Source organism: Sinohyriopsis cumingii, chromosome 5, assembly GCF_028554795.1.
Source record: "Sinohyriopsis cumingii isolate HCF-2022 chromosome 5, ASM2855479v2, whole genome shotgun sequence".
Classification (NCBI taxonomy): Eukaryota; Metazoa; Mollusca; class Bivalvia; order Unionida; family Unionidae; genus Sinohyriopsis; species Sinohyriopsis cumingii.
Window position 1 is genome coordinate 22830403 of NC_142965.1, and position 26387 is coordinate 22856789.

A 26387-nucleotide genomic window follows, 5' to 3' on the forward strand; every position below is an offset into this window, starting at 1 on the left:
ATGTGACTAAATTCTATTCATTTCCGGTGTAAACATTGAACGGGAAATGCAACACGCATGCACATAATAATTTCGAGGTATAATTTCAATTTATTATAGTTAAACATTTAACAGGCTGGACATAGAAAGCAGCTGCTTATGACTGTTGTTTATTAATCAAATGCAAACTGTTTTTGCATAAAGAACATATTTGCAAAGTTGTAAAATCTATACCCTATCAAGGATCATACGCACAGGCATTCTGGGCACCTTTGACAGGTCTTCGGGGACCTGAGTACTCAGCAAGGGTGTCCCTCTAGCTTAAAAATAACAATCTGTAAAAGATACATAACCCACCCAAATACTCTCTAAAACCAGATAAATATACATAGACAGACGGGCGCTTTTTATACGTCAATAGGGACCTCAGTACACCGCAAAGGTTCCCGTGTTCTTAAATCCCAAATATATCCTTAAAAAATAAACAAAAATATTTTTTATAAAAATAAATCTTCTCTGCTCTCTTCCTAGCACTAACATGAAAGACAGCCAAAGTAATACTGCGGCCTAATTTTGTGATACAGACCATACTAATACTAAAGCAGCACAGAGTTTTCCATCCAATGTAATCTAGCTCATCTTTAGAGCAATTTCAGACACAAGAACCAAAACTTAAAATTCGTGCAATTACATCCATTTAGACCAGTACCCTGGAATGAGCAGACTCCTGCCTGCAGATGGTCTCCTGTCTTCCTGGTCACTACCTCCTTCTCCTCAGTCGGACACAAGCGTGCAACGCTTGCATGAAACACCTAACATAAATAAAAGCAAAAATAAATGAATAGCGAGTGGCACTATGGTGTTGGAATCCTTACACAATTCTATCAAGAGGCCTACAAGAACTAACCAGCCCAGCAGCTAGTAAAAGCAGCTAACTACAATTTTATGCTACACAGCTACCATTTCCCCGAAATTACCTGAGAGGAAAAAGGACTGTGGAGAAATGTAAAGAAGCAGAAGAAAAACGTGGAACTTATGCTAAAAAAGTCCTTCTAAGGGCTACCAATACTGCCTCTTATCCAGGGAACCATTTTGGCTTGGTATCCCATTTCGATAAAACTATTATATACACTAACTTGATCCGTCAATCCACTGGTTCAAAATTCAAACCTTTTATGACCTAACAGAGACCAAACTTTTTATATGTCGCTCAGATATATTAGTTATTAAAAATTTATAGGGCATCTACAACGTACAATATGTACTAGAATTTTTACGATTGTTAGGACGTAGGAAAATTGTACAACTTGTTTTGATTTGACCCAATTGCACAGGTGGCTAACACATTATTGGCATTTTTTATTGTCCATTAGTATAACTAGACTAAATTTGACTAAGTACGGACTGATGTTCTTGGGAGTGCACGACATCCATGGCTGGCTTGCCAAGTTCCTTGCTTTCTTGCCTCTCTCGGACATAGTATAACAGCGGAGATGTGGAACAATTTCCACCTGCCTAAAGCTAGGTGTCCCAATGTGACATCATCATTGCGACCAATCGCAATGGGCGTTACATACTGCTTGGGTCGACACCTAGTACAGAAAATACGGACTGAAATCAACTCATTGTTAACATGAGTGTGTGTTGGTCCCATTCCCACTCATGAAAGCCCTTCATTCATGTCGTTAGAGACATATAGTCCTTCGACCTGATGACTAAATTAGCAGTGCTCCTTGAGCACATAAATGCCTGGGGGATGTGGCACTAATTCCTTCCCCCAGGAACATTTAGCATCCCGCTGTGTGGGAATAAACCCGTTGCACATGCCATTCTGGGTGCACGTGACATAAATCGAATCAATCAATCAAATCAACTTGATTGTGGGGAAACTAATGCGTACATTCACCATATAACACATTTGTTTCCCCAGAATCAAGTTCCTGTGATCATGCGGTATTTCAACTTCAAGTTCTTGGACAGTTTGGGAAAAATGAGGTAGCATTTTCAAGGCCTTGAAAGTTTGGGAAAATTGAGCAGATTACCATGAGGCCTTTAAAATTATTTAAAAATTGAAATAAACTCAAACATTTTAATTTCTGTCCATAATCACAAATTAAATTGCCCAGGGTTGTTACATTCGAATGTAGTCGAATTGTCCTGGATTCGTTCTTTTGATGAACCGTTCAGTTTTATTTCATCATTAAACAATATTGTAGTGTTTTGCATTCGTTGTTTTCTCATATAACAAAACTTTTATTCAAAATGTTAGAGAAAATATGTCTTAGAAATCAATGTTTGTGGTCTTTGAAAGTTTGGGAAAGGTCTTTGAATTTATCATTCAGAATTCTGTATGAACCATGCCTAATTTTTTACTTTATGTTGGGACCCTTAATGTAAGACCTCGATGCTAATGCCTATGTTTTGGGGCGTCAGGGTCTTACTGCCTAAGTAACGGTGCTGTGTAGCATGTTTTGATATTGACTAACAACTGGCAACTAAAATAATTATGCTTTTCTACAAAGTAAAGTCATAATGTTTTAGTGAGACTTTACTTACTCTGATGTCTTTTCTCTAATAAATTCAAACTCTCACAAAAGAAATGGACCTGTTTTCAAATTTTCTTGGCCTACATTTCAGTTGGCTGGAAAGCACTATAGCACTAAAACAAAAATGACGTGCTATGTCTTACATTGCAGGACTAGGTAGACAAGTGCTAACTCTTAACGAATAACGGTAAATAAATAAACATTGCTTGACAATAGAAAATGTATATTTAATCCAGATCGTGGAGTAAATATATATAAATATGCATCAGACTATGTCATTTAAGGTGGACTGTATCATTGTTCTTGGAGTCGCTACTTGCATATCTCAGTTGGTAACCTTGCCAGCCAGTGAGAATAGATTTTCAGGCATTGTTCACTGCAAGCTCCCAACTGTCAGTTGCTGCTGCATATCACAATTCACATGCCTACATGTGTGGATAGTCATTGTAAAATTAGGGTTTTTCAAAAATGGGGTCAGACCAAGCCCCATACCCTTCAGTGGGGTGGGGTGGGGGGGTGGCTGCCAAAATTATTAGAGAAGTCAGTGAACCAGAACATGAAACAGGAACAGTTATAGTGTGAGTTAGGCAAAACCCTTATGATGCCTTTTTAAAAATGCATGTACAAGCCAGCCCACACACTTCCTAACCATGTATCTTCAAATATTAGCTGACAGACACTGATTTCTGATTGATTGGAGCATTTCACAGTTTCAGAGTGAATCACTACTTGTGTCTGTGAAGACAATCTTATGCACCTCAACAGGTAAATGTCATTTACTTTGTCATGCATGAAAATAATGGATTGAAGTGAATGCAGCTGTTAACATAAGTGAAAACAGTTTGAAACTTCTTCTCTTGTTCTTGCTATGGTGTCCACGAGTATTTATTTCATGGTATTACGTACATTTTGGCAATGAAAACAACTTCAACCTTCTGCTTGCTATGATGCTCACAAGGATGGACCTTAATGATTGAACTTTTAAGATACATTTTCTATGAGGGTAGTGAAAAAACTTTTATGTGGTACATGACCGCAAGAATAATAATTAAGTCTCTTCATGTGACCATCAGTGTCAAATGTCAGCACTCTTTTCATGTGTGACAAATTGACCTAAATTTTAGTGTAATAAAACTCTCTCAGAGTGAGTTGTAAATATTACACTAAAGTACTGAAAAGTGAATAATAGAGGAATACATATCTTTAATTTGATTTTTTTACTCCAAAGTCCCTGACATTGTTGTGTTCCAAAAAAGCGAAATTTTCAATAAACATCAGCAAAAATAAAAGAAAAACTAAACCACCACTTTAGTATATGCCTATAACATGTAGCATGTATAAACAGAAAAAAGCCCTGCTAATGTAAAACCAGCTTGGGGCTGTTTATAGAGGCAATTCAAGGCAAAAATGTTGGGTATAAACATCAACTATTATTTCATGTATTACTTAATTGGCTGACAATAGCTAGGGAGAGGTATTAAGCCTTTGAAAATTGCATAGGTGCTAATTTGCATAGGTAAAGTTTAAAAGGTGGAACAATCCAATTTGTTTTATAGGTGAGATGCAAGATGTGTGTTGAAGAACAAAAGTAACTATACCTCATTGCTTTGAATGAGAATGAAGATTGTTGTCACATTTATTAACTGCAGCATCGATTCTTTGAGGTCAGGTTTACTTTATATATAAAATGTAAAGCATGATTGTTTCAGTTGTCCAAATATTATTCAGGTGTGATTCATTTTTTTAATGTAATTCAGGATGCCAAATGCAGCAAAAGTAAATTACATAACTCCTGGTTGAAAAAGTTATACTTGTTCAAGCTTAGCAGAACGGGGGAACACGGAATTCTTTGCACATGCTGCAACTAGTTTATGAACATCAATCATTTTGGAGTGTATGATATCAAAATTTCCAAGCTCCACTTGTAACATATGCAATGCACTGAACTCAAAATTCAGATTTATTTTCTATTATTATTCATTATCTTGTTAAAATATTAACTCTAATTGGCCCATGTTTTCATGATGATATTGGCCATTAAATAGATTGAAAGACAACAACACGCACATGCTTGTGTTTGCACAGTTGATTTGTGTTGATAAAGCATTAACACTTGTACTGGACAGGTGTTTGTTACTGCTGTATTTCTTCAAACCCTCCCCCATTCCAATAAAGTTGAAAATATCATATCCTCTCCTCTATCCTAGATGTTATGTATATTCATTTATCTATAGCAAAAAGCATATCTCATGATCAGCCTGCCTCAGATTTAGTTTTAACAATGCTAACATCATGGTCATCAAGAACAACTCAGTTCGGATCAAGATTCACTTTGAAATCCAGCAGGTTAGTTTGAACAGTGGTACCATCCAGTTTCTAGTGAGTGCAAAGATGAACACCAATGGCATTTTGCATTATCTTCAAACCCACTATTGAACAACTGAGAGTAGCAAACACTGTATCAATGAAGCCTATATTTTGCCATCCAATGGATTTTAAAGACAGAAAACTGGTGCCAGATTTTATTTAATATCAGTGTGATTGTGATTGTGTGAGTGTTTACACATACATGTGTATGTGTTGTGATGACAACACTAAGTCTGCCAACTATTTATTTCTTTGTAAGTGTATTAAATGCTTCAAAGAAAACAGGCATTTTATTTTCTTTTACTCAGATTTGAATTTCCAATCATTATCAGTGAGCTTATATGAAAAGATGGCTTATTCTCAATTGAACAAAGGTCACATGCACTGGCCCGTCTTGGGACTGCAAAACACTTTAAGTGAATAAAGACAACACTGTCAAAAAAAATGGCATGCATGGGCATACATGTAGCTTAACTTAGGTTTATTTACACTTACATTTATGTCCCAGAATTATTAATATCATCAGGTTAAGTGCACATTAATGTTATCATAAAAGTGAGAAAAAAATTTATGTCAATGAATTATAAAAGAAGTGCAAATAATTATATTCTTTATTTCCTTCAGTTATAGCATGACTTGTTGTCAGACTCATTTGTCTTTGAATAATTTAAATAAATATCTTTTGTTTCTTTGCTTCCACATATATTTTGCTTGCCACATTAAAATTAAAGTCTTTAAGATGTCCGTCAATTATCATAAGGTAATTCCTCACCCTCTGCATCAACCTACTGCTTGATTATGTTCAAGAAAGAGAATGACTTTTCAGTCTGAAAAAAATAAAACAATATTTAACTATTTACAAAAATATACAAAACTTTTGACATCATGACTTTATTAAAAAGGAGTAAGCATATGCACAAAACTAAGATATTCCAAATGTCAAAGACATAATATGGTTGTAAGTTCATCTGTAATAATTATGAAGCTTGTAGAAAACAGCTCACTTACTGAGATTATTTTGTTTTTAAATATGATTGTGACAAATAAAAAAAATGATGCCTATTAATGGGGCAATATAAAAAAGATCACCATTAATCATTTAATATACTCCTGTTGCAAACTTATTGTTTATTGTTAAAGAAATATTTCAAATAAAAATGAAGTAATAATCCAACACTTTATATAAATGTTTTCAACACAGATCAGGCAGTACACACTTAATGTTTATTGATCAAACTGTTTTCTGAGAAATTAATAAGACTTTTGCCAGAAATTAACACCTCTGCTTCTATAGAAACAAAATGATGTTATAATGATCAAGACACACACCCCCATCCCATTGGTAACTAAGTAGATTTGAATTAAAATTATAACTATAACTTCGCATCCAATCCAGTCCATCCTGATGTGAAGTATTCAGATGAGTTTTGATCTCCTTTCTTCATTTCTTCAGCTCTTTATGGAAATCATGCTATCTAAATAGGAACCACCATTGGTTATACCAACCTCTTATCTTCACTCACCAACATGGGGCTGGGCAATATTTTGCCTACTTTTCTAAAGTAATGAGGCCATTTTACACAATAGTTAAGATGCAATGCTAGTAGACTTCGTCATCATTTACCGATCATGTGACTGTCCCAATGCAAAGATGAAAACTGCATCAAAGGTCACACACTGGCAGTCTTGTAATCCGGGTGAGACCTTGAATGGATTTAATTTGCAGTATTTTTTAACACTATTATTAGAAAGAGTTAGTGCCCCTGATTGCCTTCCTCCTGACTGGTTTCTACAGAATTGTTATATTTCAGCCAACTTGAAGATGCAATTATATATTGATGAGATCTTGTATGAATTGGATTTCCAGGATTTCTGGCAATTATGTAGGGCAATTATGTCCTCAGAATGCCCATTCTCTTAACTTTCTTTCCTAGCCAAAGTTCTTAAGCTTAACGCCCTGCCATGCACATTGTAGAGAATGGTACCATTTGCAATGCACGCATTGCTAATAGCTTTAGTTATGCTAAAATACTGACTTTATTAAAAAAATCGGCAGGTACTTGAATGTATATTGTTATGTATATTTGATTTAATTTATATTTGATTTAATTTAATTATTTGTTTGTTAGTTTTAATTTTTTTATTCCATTACATGCTATTGTAATGTAACTTTATTTACTGGATTTGACATTGTCCAGAAATTCAATTCAGTTCTGTTTGACCTGACTTTTTTATAAACAACTAATAATAGAAACTTTGTATCTAATGCTGACCTAGTTCCAGATATGGATTCAGAACCAGTAATAGTTGTAGTAAACAACTTTTTAAAACATTTTTAAAGTTCTTTCTTAGAGTAAGATTCATAAAGTGGAATCAAGGCCATACTTAGAGTATATGACAAATAACATGTAGCAATTGTTTCAGACTCTGTTTTTTCCAGAGGATTGACCCATGTCCGGGCATCTGTTATGCATTGTAGCTAGATTTATTATTGATGTTTTGAGAATGAATAGTTATTAGTGCCTTAACACTTGAGAAGTTAAAGTGTTCTATGTTGTGACCAGTTTTGGGGCTAATTATTTTATTTTTCTTCAGTTTAATTGGATTCCAAGAGATTATTTTTCCCTGGAAATACTTGTGCTCAAAATTCTTGGACAAGGACAGTTATTGAAATTTACACATAATTCAAACACTAGAATATTATTTTCTGTGATTCAGCAAAGAACTGTTGACACATCAGTACGACGCTGACGACATCATTTGTCATCACCTTCCATTTTGGATTTCATCGTGATTCATACTTAGTTTCAAAAGGACTTTTTATTACTAGGACTTCTTTTTTTTCTTCTTGGAATATTTTTAGATTTGATTCGTAAAACCATAAGTTCTTTTTCTCATTTTTCCCTTATTTTTCTAGGGAAATAAATTATTTATTAAATTTTGTAAAGTTTGTTGCCTGCACTTTTTACTTGTTACATTTTGTAAGAGCCTAAACATGTAACAACATAATAATGAAATATTTCTTACAGGTTTTTATTTATGTTTTAATTAATATGATCTTGAAAGTAAAGATGTTTTCTGTAATAGAAATCTTTCTCTATACACAGTTTAAAAATTAAATAACAGACAAGAATTAAGTACTTTGTAATGTCTGTTTCAGATTTTATTGTTTGATAATATCATGGCCCAGCCATTACATGTTGAAAGGATTCCTGGTTGTCAAGGACACCTAGTACTGTCTGAAGATGGATCTGTGCTAAATGTAAGAAAGCAGATTTCAGTTTTCCTTCATTTTCTTCATGCTCTCTTGGATGAGTCAGTACTTTAATACTTTTTCTGTCCATACACACAAACACACACACACACATAGACATACATGTATATATAGCTAGTTAACACAATTAAACATAGCTGTGAATTACAAATGAAATTAAGTAGACATGTTTTAATTCAGATTTTAATGCTAAATTTAATTTTAAATTTTTATCAGACTTTGAATTGTTTGGCTTTTTAAGTAGAAGCTTTATTAGCAGGATTATGCTGAAAATACTTGACTTCAGAAAATACAATTTGATATGTGTAGTTCAGTTTGTAAAAATCATTTTTGTCTTTACATTTTTGTACCTATTGGACACATTTCTTGTTGAATTTGTGGCAAAGGTGTTCACCTGTTGGATATTTCTTGCATAATTTCTGGCAGATCTCTTGACCTATTGGATATTTCTTGCTCAGTTGTGTTGTTCTGATATGAATCTAGTTAGTATTATGGTGATGGTTGAACACATCTACCAGCAATCGAATTTGCTCAGCTTCATGCAATTACGTTAATGGTTTCATACGTGTACATTCCACCAATAATTGAATTTGCTCATTTCACACAAGTATGTTAATTGTTTCATACATGCCACCAACAATTGAATTAGCTCACTGCATGCAATTACGTTAATGGTTTGATACATGTACATCCCACCAACAATTGAATTAGCTCACTGCATGCAATTACGTTAAGGGTTTCATACATGTACATTCCACCAATAATTGAATTTGCTCATTTCACTCAATTTTGTTCCCAAACTCTGCATTCCTTTTGTATTCATGTAAATTACTATTTACCAACTAGGACTATGAGAAGCATTCCACATAAATTACAGTTTGAAAGGCCTTTTATGTTTCTTTGCAGCCATAATACGATAAAAAAATTGATCCATACAAAATCAACAAAATTGCATTTGCAATTTTGCAATACCTGCCTTCTAAGAAAAGGGGGAAAAACACTAGTTGCTCAAGAAAGAGCAGACATGAAGTTGCAGAACTTTAATAGACATTTTCAATAAATCATGCATTAGGAGCAGGTTTAATTAAAAATCTCATCAAAGTTTTTGATGTAATTTTAATTTGTTTTATTTTTTAATAATAGTCAACTACCAGGATGGTCTGTGTTCTTTGTTTCAGAAGCAGGAAAGTTTTAATTCTCATTAGAAAGGCAGATGTTTATGGATGTAAATTATGGTAGATAAATCTAATCTGTATTTTATACTCCGAAATAAGCATCATCTCTGCCACATAAAACAGTAGAAACCCTTGTTGTACCAGATCTTTGCTTGAAGTGTTGTTTCATTGCATCAAATTCATGAAGCATGAGCCATTTCAAAGTAATGACCAATTAATAGATTACAGTTTTTGTAGTTGTTTTTGGTAAAAACTGTGTATTAAAATAAATCTTTTTGAATTTATTGAGAAAATTTGTTTATCATACTTTGAATAGAGGGTATGGAAGAAGCCAGTCAGTCTTGCAATAATTATTTCCCAACTTTGTATCTTCACCAGAGTCTTTACACTTTGGGTAAGAAATAATTCCTTTTGATTTGGGAAACAAAAGGTAAAAACTCAAGGTTACTGTGACCCACAAAATTTTATTTGCATGATAACTTTAGTTGTACACCATGTAACTTAACCAAAGTTTGAGGAGGACTTCTGCCAAAGGTAAGAAAGAGCTCTTTGAATTTTGAGGTCATTGTGACTTGAAGAAAAATGATTTTGCACAATAACCTTTCTTCTAGAATAAGATCTTTGAACCAAACTCTTTGGATGGCTTGAACCTGGGGTTAGAAAGAGACCTATAGAGTTTCGGTCAAATGGTCACAAGTCAAGATCATGATAAGTGTTGTAAGAAAATAATTGTTCTACAAGTTTAGTTCAAGACTTGACACCTTGACCAAGGTCAAAGTCATTGAGACCCAGTACTGCTTACATATTAAACATGGGCAAGGCGTGTGATGTACCATTCTTAGTAATCTTGTTTTGCAAGAAGATAGGATTCAAAAGTCAAGAAAAGCTTGCTCCATAATTTATATTTAGATTTCTTTGAAAATGAGATCCATTGTCATCACAGTCTGCAGGAAGTTCTGCTGATCCCTTATCCTGTACACTGAAAATAAGGATGATCGACAATTTTCCACAGATCAGTGGATGAGAAACTTATCTCAATTGAAACTAAATATCTTTCTATTTTCCCTTTTAAGTCGAGTGGAGATTTGGTGAATGATGAAGCAACAGCAGAGAAAATTACAAAGCTCGTATATCTCGTCAGCAAAGTTCAGATTTCAGCTGATAAGAGAGAGACGTTCAAGAAAATATCAGGTATCAAAAACTGAAACATCATAATCATCGGAATGTAATGCATTTGCCAGGATTTAACATCAAACAGGCCCAGTCTGCTGTCACATAATGCACACAGAGATCAGGGTCTCTGATATTCAGATAGAGTTTTACATAAAACCTGGGTTGGCACAGGTCAATAAAATGTCATTGAATTATCAGTTTTCAGGAAAGTTGGGGAATTTTGTACCCTCAGGGAAATTATAATATGGACAAGCACAAAAGGAAATGTGTTATGTAATGTCAGATTGCTTCAGTACAAAATGTTTTGACTAATTCCTGCAGATTTTTGAATGCTTGCACTTAACTTAAAGCCATGGATTACAAAATTGAGAGAAAGATTTCATAATATTTAATGAAAAAGACTAATAGAAAGCATGAATTGATATGCCACAAAATAAGGATCATTAGTTCTATTTCGACTAGTTTTACAAAATTTTGTTTTTAACTGTAATTCTACTAAAATATTGATTCGACTACTTTTACTAAATTTTTCTCTTTATTGTTCTGCATATCATTTGTGTATTGTACTAGTAACTTTGTAACTTTAAATATTTTTTTTAAATATAACGTGTCAGATTCCTGCACAATTTACACACAGATAGTTGTACTTGATGAATACAGTGCTATATTCCTGCATAGTTTCCATATCAATAGTTGTACTCAATGAATACAATCTATATTCCTGCATAGTCTTCATGCCAATAGTTGTACTTGATGAATATAGTACTAGATTCCTGCTCAGTTTCTGTGACAGTTGTTATACTTGATGAATACAGTGCTAGATTCCTGCTTAGTTTCTGTGACATTTGTTGTACTTGATGAATACAGTGCAAGATTCCTGCATAGTCTCCGTGCCGATAGCTGTACATGATGAATATAGTGCTAGGTTCCTGCATAGTTTCCATGATTATTAATTGTAGTTAATGAAAGGCAGCTTAGCCTTGAGATATCTATCATGTAAAACTCTTTTTGAACTTAAATTATTCAAACAAGTCTGAATATTTTGTATCCATATAGTTTGGATCATGTGTCTGAATACTTTGTATCCACATAGTTTGGATCCTGTGTCTGAATATTTTGTATCCACGTAGTTTGGATCCTGTATCTGAATATTTTGTATCCACGTAGTTTGGATCCTGTGTCTGAATATTTTTTATCCACATAGTTTTGATCCTATTTCGTATCCCGATAGTTTGAAACCTGTGTCAGAATATTTTGTATCCAGATACTTTGGATCCTTTGTCAGGATATTTTGTATCCACATAGTTTGGATCCTGTGTCTGATTGATCATTTAAATATTTTTGTTGTATGATTAAGATGGAGTTTCTCAAAACAGTCTATATTTATGACAGCTTGCTCAAGGGGATAGAGGGGATGCTCAGTTTATGCCAGTTTGATTTACATGCTTTCATTTTGAGGCCATTTATAAGAAATAACATTCAATTTATGCCACAGTGTTTTAGGGTTCTCAGTATATTTCAAAACTGAAGAGTCAGTTCTTTTTGCAGTCATGAGAGCCCACAGCTCTGATTCCTCATTATTGGTGGATACAAATGATCTTTAAGATTCCTTGTCTTGTTCTGAATAATGAGAAATACTTGAACATTGTTTTGAAAGAATCATACAATCTGATTTAAATTTGTAAAATAGTTTCTTTTTCTGTGTGCATATTTTGTATATGAAACAGACAGAGGATTATTTTATACTGTGTTATATTTTCGATGTTTCAACATATTCTGTTATCAACTGCTCAAGTCATTTTATATGCAAGAATATACCCATACAACTATGAAGGTTGTATATTATTCAAATATCAAGGATTTACATCACAGAATTGTCAGTTGACTCTGGTTCTCCTTCCTCTTGGAGCTGACATTATTCTTTGGAGTCAGAGGGTCAGAAAATTCATCACTGGCAGGTCGTTTCTGAGACTGACACAGAAAAGAAAATATTATTTTTTTGCACCATTGTGATTTTAAAGTTCAGATGTATGCACTGACCGTTGTGTCCATTCTGAATGATCCATTAATTAAAATGTTTGAGGTTTAAAACGTTTAGCCGATCAAAGCAAATTAGTCACCAGTAAAACACAACCCCATGCTGAAAACTGGCTTTGCGAGAAGTCATATACTCCCAAAAGATGGGTCATATGTAAATTTAACACCTCAAAACCGGAGGGTATGCATCTATTGAAAACCCTGAGTGTTTGTTTTTATGCCATCGCTGGCACGAAGTGCTGTGACTCACACACAGCTCATATACTTGTATTTACATTACTTTTGATTTTATGCCAATTTTGATTTATGTCATAATTTCAAGACTGCATCAATGGCATAAATTGAGCATCACCTGTAATGTTATTAGGCCTTATAGTAATCACATTTACTGTCTGTCTGTCTGTCCATCTGTCTATCAGTTTCTTCATCTGTCCATCCTATCACACTTCTTGAAACCATCGTATCTCTACAACTCTTACACATCATTGCCTGTTACATGTAGATGCGACATTTAAAAGAGTCATCTCAAGTTAAATTTTGACTGAGTTACTGGCTTTTTCAATCAGTATTACTTCACTACAGTTGATCCATGTAACCAGAATAGCTCAAGAACCATACAGTTGATACAAGCTGATGTGTACAGTGTGACTGTATGGATTTTGTCTTGTCAACTCCATCTTGGATAGAATTATGGCCTTTGACAATTAACTTCATAACTTTGCATGTGATGTTGACAAGTATACCTCTGCAACCCTTCGGCATAACTGGATGATGTCTGGGAGCTGAATTTACTATTACATGTATCTATACCTTTAAAAGGTTTGGTCTTCTCAGGCTGAATTTTGATAAAGTTATTGCCCTTTTTCCATCTGTATTCGTTCAACAGGTCTGTGTTATTAGTATAGTATAGGAACCATTCAACATACTCTGATGCAGTATACTGTGTTCATTGTTTCCTAGCCCTGGATATGCTTTTGATAGTGTGTACATTATTTCCTAGCCCTGGATATGCCTTTTATAGTGTGTACACTGTTTCCTAGCCCTGGATATGTCTTTTTTAGTGTGTACATTGGCTCATAGCTCTACATATTCCTTTTATTGTGTGACACTTTTAATTACACCATGACTTCTAGCTCTTGTTTTGATTTATTATGAATGTCAGTATATATTTAAGCAGCCAGTGAGTACTTCAAACTGATTTCATCATGACTTTGTATGGTGTTTTTGATTTCATGAGTTTAATGCCTTTTTAAACACATAATTTTGGTCATACATGATGACTAATTTTTACGTTTTAGGCTCTTTAAAACAGTACAATAAAAGAGTGAAGACAACAAGCCTTGTAAAATTTAACAAGTAATTTATTGCCCTAGAAAATCAAGGTAAAAATGAGAAAAACAACTTACAGTTCTACAATTCAAATCCAAAAATAATCCAAGAATTAAAAAATAGAAGTCCTAGTAATAAAATGTCCAAATGAAACTGAGTTCAAATCCCAATGAAATCCAAAATGGAAGACAGTGACATGTGCTGTGATCAGGGTTGTACTGGTGTGTCAACAGTTCTTTGTCGAATCACAGAAAATAATATTCCAGTGTTTGAATTCTCTGTAATTTCTATAAATGTCCTTGTCCATGAATTAATTTAGAGCACAAGTATTTCCAGGTAAAAATAATCTCTTGGAATCCAAATAATTTGAAGAAAAATTAAAAATTAAATTCAAACTGGTCACAACAAAACACCATTAAGTGTCAATGGTTTAAAGCCTGACTGACTAAATTCTCTATATAAAATAGTTATACACTATTTTAAGATGTAAAACAGATTCCCATATAAGGGATACATGATCTTGTTTGTAGAATAACGTAAAAGCTTTTTACATGCCTAACATCACATACTCCAGTATAGCCTTGACTAAAACCATTTATTTTTACTGTGAAAGAATAATTTTTTTCTTTTTAAAAGGTTGTTTACTTTAACTCTTACTGATTTCTGAATCAAGGTCAGGAACTAATTTAGCTTTAGATACAAAGTTTCTATTAATAATGTTTACGAAAAAACAAGTCAAACTAATTTCTGGAAAATATCAAATCCAGTAAACAAAGTTACATTACAATAGCATTTAATGGAATAAATTTTTTTTAAAACTAACAAACAAACAGTTAAATTAAATCAAATATAAATTAAATCAAATATACATAACATAATATATCGAGTCAGTGATCGGTAAAGGTGAGCACCTTATACCATTTGGTCACCAGCCATCCCATCATCACTTTGTAACACTGCAGTGTAGTTAGTATTATAATATAAATGTTTTTGTGTTGGTTTTTACAATTGCTCATTTTAAACCATTATAATTCATTTGTTCACACATGCAGCATTTTTTAAATCATAAAGATTAAATAATTAAATATGACGTATTGTGGTTTAGTGAGGGAGCTGTAGGCCAACTTAATTGACATTAATTCAGCCATGATAAGTCCGGGTCTGTCACATAAATATATTGACATTCATTTTCTGATGATAAGTACAGGGGCCTGTCACATAAATATATTGACATTCATTCTCTGATGATAAACCCAGGGACCTTCTGACATAAATTTATTGAAAACTTGGCGTTAGGCCTATTATAGAATACAGCTTCACTGATATAAAAATTGCTAAAATCTTTTAAGTGGGACTTGTCTTAGCATCAATTGCTTTTTTGTGTATGGTTGAAATGGAAGTGTTCATGTCTGTGATTGTCAGTGAAACATGGTTATGGACAATTTGCATTTAGGCAGGCAATTTTGAGTTAGGTAAGCAATGGCAACCCTGAAAACAAACAAGAGAGACCCCTATCTTCAAGTGCATTTTTACAGTAATAGATCTGATTTTAAAATGTTGACAGTTGAGTGCACAGGGCTGTAAAAATAGGCTATCCTGTTGCTCTGGACTAAAATCTATTTCATATTGGACAAAAGGGTAAACACTTTTAGTTTTCCAAAGAAAAAAATAATCATCAAACTAAAAATAGTAATACAAACCTTGGCAACAGTTAATTTGAGCTGATAGATATAAGTTTCTTAGAATTATAATTTTGTAGCAGGTGCTGACAAACATGGAAATTCAGGCGCCATTTTTGCAAGTCATAGCAGGTAATGCAAAGGATCGTTGGTAAAACTTTGTTCTTTCACTAGTTTGCCTTTGATATCAATAGAAGAAAAACTGCCAATGAGAACCTCATATCAGTCATAGCTATAATACATTTTACATCATTAGCCATAATGGCTGGTAACAAAGGACTCAAAAAAACAAATTAACAGTTAGGATTAGAACTAATTTAGCAATCAGTAACAAAGTGATCAAATTTCAAGTCAAAAGTACATGTGTGTGTGTATATATATATATATATATATATATATATATATATATATATATATATATATATGAAATATAGAAGTTTAATAAGACTTAATAGCAAAATAATTTTTATAATTTTTAATTCACATGTAACAATACAAGATTTCCCATCATGCTATACGATACTTGATTGTGAATGCCTACAAATTTTTTTACCTGTAGACACAAAAGTTGTACCTGTAGACACTAAAAAAACAAGTATTTTATGAGCTAGAACAGATAAATAAATTTCCTTATATTTCAGACATGGAAAATAATCTTTGATAAAGAAATTTGTCCAGACGTAGTTTGCATCTCAGTGAAGTTATTTCCCCTTCGTTGACAACATATATAGTAGACCTGCTGTGATGCATGGATGAATTGAACTCACATTGTTTTCAGATAGGGTCAGATAGTTTACAAATTTAAAAAAATGTGATTTACTGCGACAGATTAGGTCAAACCAATCCTACTACCTTTATAAGTCATGTATATGAAAGTAAGATGAATGTATGAAAAGGGCTAGGGGTGAGTGTATTGTGCCAAATAGTGAGTTTAACCTCCCAAATTTAGATTCTGGAGCAAGTTTGGTATATAATAAAAAGAAACATTTTAGGGTATATAATAAAAAGAAATTTTTCTGTTCCTACTTTAAAGCTGGGTATATTTCATCTTATGGTACCAAAAAATGATATAACTCTTGGTTTTGCCACTCATTAAAATATGTTTCTTGGTACCACACAATGAAATATTTTTGGTACATGTATTAAAGTAGAGAAAGAAAATATCCTCTATATGTGTGTTTGTGAGAAAAATTTATAATCTAAAATTTGTAAATTGTTAATATCATTCATAGTGACCTGGTGATTGCTTCCTATAGTTCTCTGTTCTCATAATTCTTTCACAATAACAAATCTTCAATTTTGGAAGAAGCTGAAAGTAGTAAAGAGCTAAATATGGGCTCCATAATAGGTGATATAGATTTCAATGCCAAGATTTTGTAACGTCTGCATAGCAAATTTGCCTCTGCATGTGCCAGAGCATTTAGCTAGAGTAGAATAAAACCATTCCTTAGTAGGTCGGGATACTTTTGCGAATGTAAATTAGATATACCAAGGTATAGTATTTTCCATTCACTGTGGTGTTTCTCTGGTACCATGGTATTGCATTGTCCATTCACACAGTTGTGTTCTCTGGTACCATGGTATTGCATTGTCCATTCACTGTGTTGTTCTTTGGAACCATTTTATAGTATTGTCCATTCACTGTGGTGTTCTCTGGTACCACTTGGTTCAGAGTTATTCCTTGTGTGCTGAAGAACTTAATGCACTTAACTTTCCGCAGATTTGAATAACATGCTTTAATAGACAATTGACAACTTGCTTCGTCTTGCTGTTGGGCTCAAAATAATGTGTCATTGTTTCTTCACATATCATGACCTTTTCTAACCGATTATAGCCTTCTGTTTTGTACCTGTATAATAATTAATTGCAGATCATTATCCTTAAACCCATTTGCTCTTTATCAAGAAATGTGTCTCCCAGCAGGCACAAACACTGTGCATTCCTGATTCTTTTTTATTCTTTGGTCAGAATTTCTTCTGCACTTCCATATGAAATACGAGAGATATCTGCTACCTTTTGGGGCAGTAAGATGTGTGCCTTCTTTCAAATGTACTTCCAGGACTATTGATGACCATGGCTTACCTTATCTTAGATCCTATTTAACAGTCTCATCACTAAATCAGTTCAACCTCTCCAGCGGCCTAGTGGTTAGAGTGTCCACTTCGGATGCAGGAGGTCACAGGTTCGAACCCCAGCCAAGTCATACCAAAGACTTAAAAATTGGTACTAAGAGCTGCCTCACTAGGTGCTCAGCATTAAGAGGTTAGTGTTATGACTGGTTGGTCTGGTGTCAGGATAATGTGACTGGGTGGGACATCATGCTATATGTCTGCAGCATGATGCCCCAGTGCTAGACATACTGTAAACTGCCACAATACAGACATTGTAGCAATATGACTGAACAATTGTTAAAGCTATGTTAAAAATCCAAATCACACACACACACACACACACACACACACACTAAATCAGTTAATCCATCCTCTGATTGCAGATTTAGAAAATGCTTTAGGTCCATTAGCAGCATCCACATCTATATTTGCCTGTTTGAAGGATTTTCATAATTTTGCATACAATTTTATCATCATTCTCTTATTGAAAACAGATTCATCTGCTATTTTGCCAACATTGCTGTATACTTTTATGTATATTTAATTTGTATTGTGTGATTGACTCTTGTATCCCAGAAAATTGTAATAGAGATAGGATTAGCAGAATCACTGGTAAGTGATATAGATCCTTTCTTACATGAATGGTTCATAATTCTCCATAATAAAATCAGACTGGGGTTTGTTAGACCCAGCAAATGTATTGGTTTCAGTATATGACTGTGACCTTGACCTCTTAGAAATAAGAGCACATGGAATAGCTTTGTCTTAGTTTGAACCATATTTATTTGAGAAACTTTGTCAAATGCAGTTACAAGCATATGATTTTTAGAAAGTGTAAGTTTATAAGCACTGTTTCCCCAACAGTAACAAAAAATATAACATCAGTGATCTCCTTAACAGTGCAATTATTATTATTATTATTATTATTATTATTATTATCATTATTATTTTTATTATTTTTATTATTATTATTATTATTTTTATTATCATTATTATTATTATTATTATTATTTTTATTATTATTTTTATTATCATTATTATTATTATTATCATTATTATTTTTATTATTTTTATTATTATTATTATTATTTTTATTATCATTATTATTATTATTATTATTTTTATTATTATTTTTATTATCATTATTATTATTATTATTTTTATTATCATTATTATTATTATTATTATTATTATTATTTTTATTATTATTATCATTATTATTATTATTATTATTATTATTATTATTACAATCTTTTATGTAGTTTTTAACATAATTATTTTTTTTCTTTCATTAAATTTTTGTATAGCAGATACTTTTGGTTGTGGAGATATTTTAGTGATTTAGTAGTCTTGAGATTGCAAAAATAAATGCTGTCAAAATTTGTTATATCATTTATTCTAAATCTGCACTGTTTGGTCATTACATTTTTTGTGTTTTTTTCAGTGATCTGGGACAACTTCATGTATGTAATCACAGTTTCCAATCACAAGATCTACATTATCAAAAGACAGCATATACCAATTGAGCCTGTGACTGCATAGCAACTATGTGGCTGTCATCACATCCTTGTGCAAAGAATACAAATACATACTGTTTGTCATTCAACTTAAAATCCTCTGCCTGCCCTGTTTTGAAAGACCTTATTTTGACTTTCATGGTTTTGTGGAGTAGTGTGATATTTCTTATATTGTAAGTCATCCATCAGCTATTTTCAATGTTAGTGTCTGCACTGTGCACTTAAGCATTTATTATTTGGTTTAATTACATTAGTACATGATAGTAAAAATCATACCGACAATGTTAAAAGCTATATTCACATCCCATGTATATGACTTTTTGGAAGAATTAGCTCCCTTCACTTAAAAAAATGCATAGTCCCAGATCTGACATCACATAACACACAAAGAGATATGGGTCTTTGCAGTTTGTTAGGTTAATGCAAAGGCAGATCAGGGTCTGTGTTGTTTGCAGTTGGACTCGACTTATGAGAGTATATATTATAATCTGTGCTTTTTATTTTTCATAATTTTCATTGAAGTATGAAGTAATTCCATTCCTTGTTACTAAGAACTGATTTATTTTATTAAAAATAATTACATGTCTTACATGGATGAAATTCTGTGTCAATAAAGTTGCATGCATTGGTAATATTTTTTAAACTTTACATAAAAATTCAGCAAATGTAATTTGAGATATTTAAATAAACAAATGTCTGTTCAATGTCAACAAGGATAATTGTTTTGTTATTATTAGTCTGCAGATTTATTTTTAAAAATAGAATGACAAAGAAATTCAGTTTTTAAAAAGTATTTATCCCAGTCATATGACATTTGCTTTTGATGAACAGTGTCCATCAGCATATGAATCAATCATCTCATGTTCAGACATGTGTCTTAAATCTGTCTAAATTTTTTACCACCAAAAGTGAACTGTCAGATTTATAGATTGTATCTTAACTGTTTGGATCATTTATGTATTAAATAAATACAATTTTTGATACAGTACTCAAAACTTGCATTGATGGATGTACAGGCCTCACGGTACTGAAAACGTGCATTGATGGGTGTACAGGCCTCTTTTTAGTGAAACTTGCATGAAAATTTCCTTTACTAAGCTCATGTGTTCCAGTCTTAATATACATTGTGGGTGGACAACAGCTATTGAAATCTGACTTGGAGATCATGATCTGATTGGAACTTGGCACAGTGCATGCTTTGTGTTTAATTATCAACTGGAACTTGGCACTGTGCATGCTTTGTGCCTCATTACCACCTGAAATTTGGCACTGTGCATGCATTGTGCCTCATTACCACCTGGAACTTGGCACTGTGCATGCTTTGTGCCTCATTGCCACCTGGAACTTGAAACTGTGCATGCTTTGTGCCTCATTGCCACCTGGAACTTGGCACTGTGCATGCTTTGTGCCTCATTACCACTTGGCACTGTGCATGCTTTGTGCCTCATTACCACTTGGAGCTTGGCACTGTGCATGCTTTGTGCCTCATTACCACTAAAGGTTACATCAGACTCAAAAATGGATCTTACATGTGTTATATATGTCATGACCATAGTAAAAGAGAGAATGAATCTCTAAAGTGGAGAGCTTCCAACATAAAGGGAGCTAATTCTACTAGTATTACGTAAATAATGATGGTTACATCATTTATAACATTGTCAGTGTTTTAACCTCATGAAATTCCCCAACTATTATTTTTAGAGCACACTATGTATTACATTGGATACATTAGCAACTGAACTCTTAGCAATGGTAGTCCAAGCTTGGAGGATCTCTAGTTTTTGTTGCAGGACTTCCATTTTCAGATTTGGCCTACAGATTCCTATACAATGAATTGCCAAGTTTTTGGAGAAAACAAAGTTGTTCTTTGTTTTTAAATGTAAAATCCTAAATAGAGAGTCTGGTAGAGTGAGGTCAAATAAATGAGATGAGGTTGTATATTTTTGTACTCCGAAAAAAATTTGTCGTGACAAGGTAGATACAGTATATCTCAGGCTAAATGATATATGTCGGATGTTGGTAACGTACATAAATTTCTGTTTTAAAGGAATTTTGCCAGATTTATGACTTTCTAAATCTTGGGTAATGGAATGCCTGTCTAATATCCATTGTCAAAAATCTTAGAGGACTGTTAATTTCAGTGTCTTACATGTATGTGTAATTGCTTGCATGAAATAAGCACTGTCAGTTACGGTGTCTTTCATGTATGTGTAATTGCTTGTGTGAAACAAGCACTGTCAATTTCAGTGTCTTACATGTATGTGTAATTGCTTGTGTGAAACAAGAAAGCAGTCAATTTCAGTGTCTTACATATATGTGTAATTGCTTGTTGGAAACACGAAAGTACATGTACTATCAATTTCAGTGTCATGTATGTGTAATTGCTTGTGTTAAACAAGCACTGTTAATTTCATTGTCTTACATGTATGTGTAACTGCTTATGTGAAACAAGCAAGAATAGAAATGAACAAGATCTAAAGCTATCTGAATGCTTGGATACTTAAAACAACTGCCTGTATGTTCTCCTGTTCATGTCTCTTTTGATATTTAATTTAGATGGATATCTGTAATGATATAGATGTCCATTATAGAAGTCTGTCTCCTTTTATATGCCTTACCATGAATATATTGTCTGTCTTTTCGTCCATGTCTGTCATACCATGGGTAACTACTTCATTAAGTCAGTTTTTCATTCACTATTGTTTGCCTGATTATACAGCTTTGTGCGCAGACACCTCTTGGTGAGTATAAATCAGAAGTTGATTAATGTGAGCTATAGCTAACAAATCAGTGACTGGCTAAGGTTTTCATTTAGGTCAGTTTCTCATGCATTCTTGCCTGCAGGGCCTTAAAACTTTGTATATCACCACCTCTAGGTGGGGTTATATAGGAATTTTCATATCTATCTGTCCAGCCATTCTTTTGGCCATCACTTGATCTTGTGATCGCAACTAGGCCTGCATTTTTTCAATAAAATTCCCATTAGACAGTGATTATTATGGTCATGATGTGAAGAGTCACATACTGGCAAATCACTTAGCTGCTCGAATTTTGATTGAGGTTTTTTTTTTTCCTTACTTACTTTCAGCTGAATGCATTGTATGGCAGAATTTAATAATATATCTCCTTTCAGTTTTCAGTAAAACTTTGTAAATGTTGTGGTCATCATCTGATGTGCATATGAACCAATCACTTTGCTTCCTGCAAAGCCCATGGCATTCAGTCATCTATCTGCTACTAAGAATAGTTTGTTTTTCTATATTTAGCTTTTCTGGCCTTTTGACTTGGAATAGTCAAACTAGGGAAATGGCTCAAATTATAATTCTAAGAGGAAATAATTATTCATGGTTTGTTACCTCCCATGAAATAGTTGGACAGTTATGATTAGGACATTAAACAATAGACAGTCATTTTCAACGGATTGGTATGACACTATGCATATTATGGTTATCGCGTCAAGATGTGCATATTACCGAATTGCTATGCTCCTGTGATTTTTTTTTATTGATCTTTTTGAGTTGATATAGTGTATGTTATACTCTTGGGAATGCATGTAGTATCAGTTTTCAGTGGATTGATATTAAAATTTATAAATGTTACAGTCAGCATCTGAAGATGAACAATTTAGACAAATCACTGTTAGAGTCAACAAAGTCACAGTCATGTTCATCTTGCATCTGATTGGCTGACCATGTTTCTGATATGATTTTGATCAAACTTGGAATATACACATCTTTCATTAAGTTCTCAGAAGAGTTAAATAATGAATGAGTTTCATGCATATTAATGAGGTAATCTTACATCTGATTGACTGACCTTGTTACCACTCTGGAGATTGTATTTGCATCAGACTTGGAATATAGGCTTATATCAAGATCTTGGTCATGTTTGATAATTAACAATATATATGCACATATTAATGAAGAGTTCATGCATCTGAGTGGCTGAGCATGTTACTCCTCTTGAGGCCATCCTTCTGATTAGATTATTAATGAGGTGATCTTGCATTTGATTGGCTGAGCTGGTTACTCCTCTTGAGGCCATCCTTCTGATTCGATTATTAATGAGGTGATCTTGCATTTGATTGGCTGAGCTGGTTACTCCTCTTGAGGTGATCCTTAAGATTCAAATTTGATTGAACTTGGAAAATATACTAATATTATCAAGATTTTGGACAAGTTTGATAATAAGTGAGATATTAATGAAGGGGTCTTGCATTTGATTGGCTGAGTGAGAGATTAATGAGGGAGTCTTGCATTTGATTGGCTGAGTGAGATATTAATGAGGGGGTCTTGCATTTGATTGGCTGAGTGAGAGATTAATGAGGGGGTCTTGCATTTGATTGGCTGAGTGAGATATTATTAAGGGAGGCTGAGTTGTTGAGCTTGATACCACTATGGAAGCCATATTTCTGATCTGATTTTGATTGACTTTAAATATGAGCTTATATCTTCAGACTTTAAATACAAGCTTATATCTTCAGACTTTAAGTACAAGCTTATATCATCAGACTTTAAATACAAGCTTATATCTTCAGACTTTAAATACAAGCTTATATCTTCAAGCTCTTTGGTTGGTTGTTTGATAATTAGTGTAATCCATGAATACTAAAAAAGTGACCTTGAATCTGATTGTCTGAATTTATTATCAATCTGGAAGAAACAAGTCTTATCCATTACATCAAGTTTGATTTGTGGGCTGGTATCTTGTTTTGGATGAGTTTAATAATTAGAAAGATCTTTATCTTTTGAAAGAATTTTTATCAGGATATAGTAAAATCAACATAATATAAAATTCATGTTTTTACAATGCTACATAAACCTGCTTAATAAAATGGTCAAATGTTATGTTAACTGAGTGAGTGATATCAGACTCACATAGGATTCTTGTTTTTTTTTTATATTGATTCAACACTATAGATAACCTGCTTGTGTTGATGTGCCATAAAACACCAAACCAATACAGCTTCTCAATTAATGGGAATTTATCAAATTGGGCATCTTGTAAAATTGTGTTTATTACTTATTTCCATTAGGACCAAGCATGGGAAGATTATTTAATTAATATAATGTCAGACGGGTAGCATGGTGTTATATAATATGAGTGGCAATCTTGCTTCATCTCATTATGAGTCTGGTTTTATTTTGGAGGATTCACACCTTTTTAATGTGAGATTGATAAAGTGATCTTGATTGATTTAAAACACATCACACTGTTCAATAAGGTATGTGCATAATTTGAGTATTTGTCATACTGCCTTAAGGTATTGATTTCCATATGACACAAAGTGATTGTTCTTTTCCTCTTTTTGATTCTTCAGTGTGGGTATTTTAAAAGTCCATGTAGATAAGACATTGCTGTCATCATAAGGTGACGTCTCTTTGTAAAATACTAAACTTAAATTGTAGAGCTTAAATACTTTCACAGAAAGTTAGACTTTATCAACCCATGTTCAATTTAATATTAAAGAATACTCAAATTATTTATTTTCACAAATTTTTAATATTGGAAAAAAGTTGAAGATTGGACCATAGTAAATATTTTAAATGGAAATAAGTTGATCACTCTGCTAGCTTTTTTTCTCACTATGGACATTGTTATTGCAACAGTTTCCTACAGGAAAATATTTAGTTAGTAACTGCAATGATGTCAGTAATCTAAATTGTCTTGGTAATTACAACACATGTGTCTTTTTGCAATGGACAGGGAAGGAACAGTGGTGGTAAAAAATATATAAGTTCTACAAATTGTTTAGCTATCTGGGGAAATCAGTGGATATGTTGCCTACCACTAGTAATAGGGACAGTATTCTCTGATTTCTTAATTGGATTTTGCATTGCACTCAGTTGATTCTTGGCCTTAGTAATACAACATCTGTGTAATTTTTTTTAATAAGTTTTTCACTCCAGAATTTTAATGACAAAATAAAATTTATTGTGTTTGTTTGCAGTACACCAAAAGAATGCTGATAAAAATTCACCAGGGGGTATAAATATGAAAGACAAGTTATTTTGTTAATTTTACAAGAGATTTTTGTTAATGTCACAATATTCACATGAACTGGTAAGTCATTTTACTTTCAAAATACGCTTAATAAACAGATTTACAATTTGATTATGTCGAATTGCATGGTGACAGATTTTCTGGTGTCAAAATAAAATGCCTAAAAGCCACCCTCACCTCAGATCACCTTGTATTAGGTCATAAAATGACTGGTGTAGCTAAAAGTTATATTGAATTAAGGTAAATATTCAATTAATTTGCTTCTATGTATATTACTTGTTTTGTTAGAAATGTTAAGTGACGACAGCATTTAAGACTAATTTCTCGATGTTGTGAAACCTATTGTAAACTTCATGTGTATTCATTATTGTACATGTAACTTTGACTTAACTAGTGTGTTGATATATAACTGTTAGAGTTAAATAATGTCCCATCAGCTAGTGTGTTGGTATGTAACTGTTAGAGTTAAATTAATGTTCCATCAGCTAGTATGTTGATATGTAGCTGTGAGAGTTAAATTAATGTTCCATCAGTGTTTCAGTCATGTCACTGTATTCACATAACAATTTTGTGAATTTTTCCAATAAAATAGAAGATTTTTTATTGCTCATATGAAATGCCAGTCACTTCTAAAAGATCTGTTAGTTTACATTTTTTGAAGAATTGTTTGATTACCTTTTTCTTTATATAGCAAAAGCCTGTCAGTTAACATGCTAATATATTCATTCCAGTTTGCAAATTACATGTATTGTCTACGTTTTCTCAAATAAAATAATATCACACAACAACCAATGATTTTGTTATTTGTTCCATCTCCTTGTTAGGTATCTTTTGTTATTTCTGTTTTTGTTTTTTTACCTTACCTTTTATTTGCTGACAGTGCATTTATACAGATGTGGGGCTCTGGCTGGCCAAATGGTTGAAAGCACTCACCTTTACCTATCCCTGCCATCTTAGCTCTGTCCACATGGGTTTGAGTTTCAGGCTTTGTCACTGTGACTGTTACTGGAGCCTCTTCCTAAACCAGTTGTACTGGTCGCCAAGTATACCTATCTTGTGCTGAAAAATTGCATTAAACCCATAAAATCAACAACGTACAGATGTAGATCATAAAGTCTAGATTTGTCTTGCCAGCATTCAATTTTGATCTCTATACACATGCAGCCAACTGTATACGTCTTAAGATTTATATCATCG

General features: G+C 33.1%; 1 protein-coding gene across 1 annotated transcript; it reads left to right on the forward strand.

Annotated features, from left to right (window-relative positions):
- The first annotated feature begins 15 nt into the window (after window positions 1–15).
- LOC149798776 (ragulator complex protein LAMTOR4 homolog) lies at window positions 16–25978 on the forward strand. Its single transcript, XM_089957648.1, has 4 exons — window positions 16–77; window positions 8053–8154; window positions 10415–10532; window positions 19115–25978. The coding sequence occupies exons 2-4, from the start codon at window positions 8074–8076 to the stop codon at window positions 19210–19212; spliced, it is 297 nt and encodes a 98-aa protein (XP_089813774.1). The 5' UTR covers window positions 16–77; window positions 8053–8073; the 3' UTR covers window positions 19213–25978.
- The last annotated feature ends 409 nt before the right edge of the window (window positions 25979–26387 follow it).

Excerpts from the sequence above, each read along its gene's own strand:
- LOC149798776 (XM_089957648.1), top strand. The coding sequence starts at position 8,074 with ATGGCCCAGCCATTACATGTTGAAAGGATTCCTGGTTGTCAAGGACAC. Across the intron at positions 8,155-10,414 it reads AAGATGGATCTGTGCTAAAT|TCGAGTGGAGATTTGGTGAA; the intron begins GTAAGAAAGCAG and ends TTCCCTTTTAAG. Across the intron at positions 10,533-19,114 it reads GACGTTCAAGAAAATATCAG|TGATCTGGGACAACTTCATG; the intron begins GTATCAAAAACT and ends TGTTTTTTTCAG.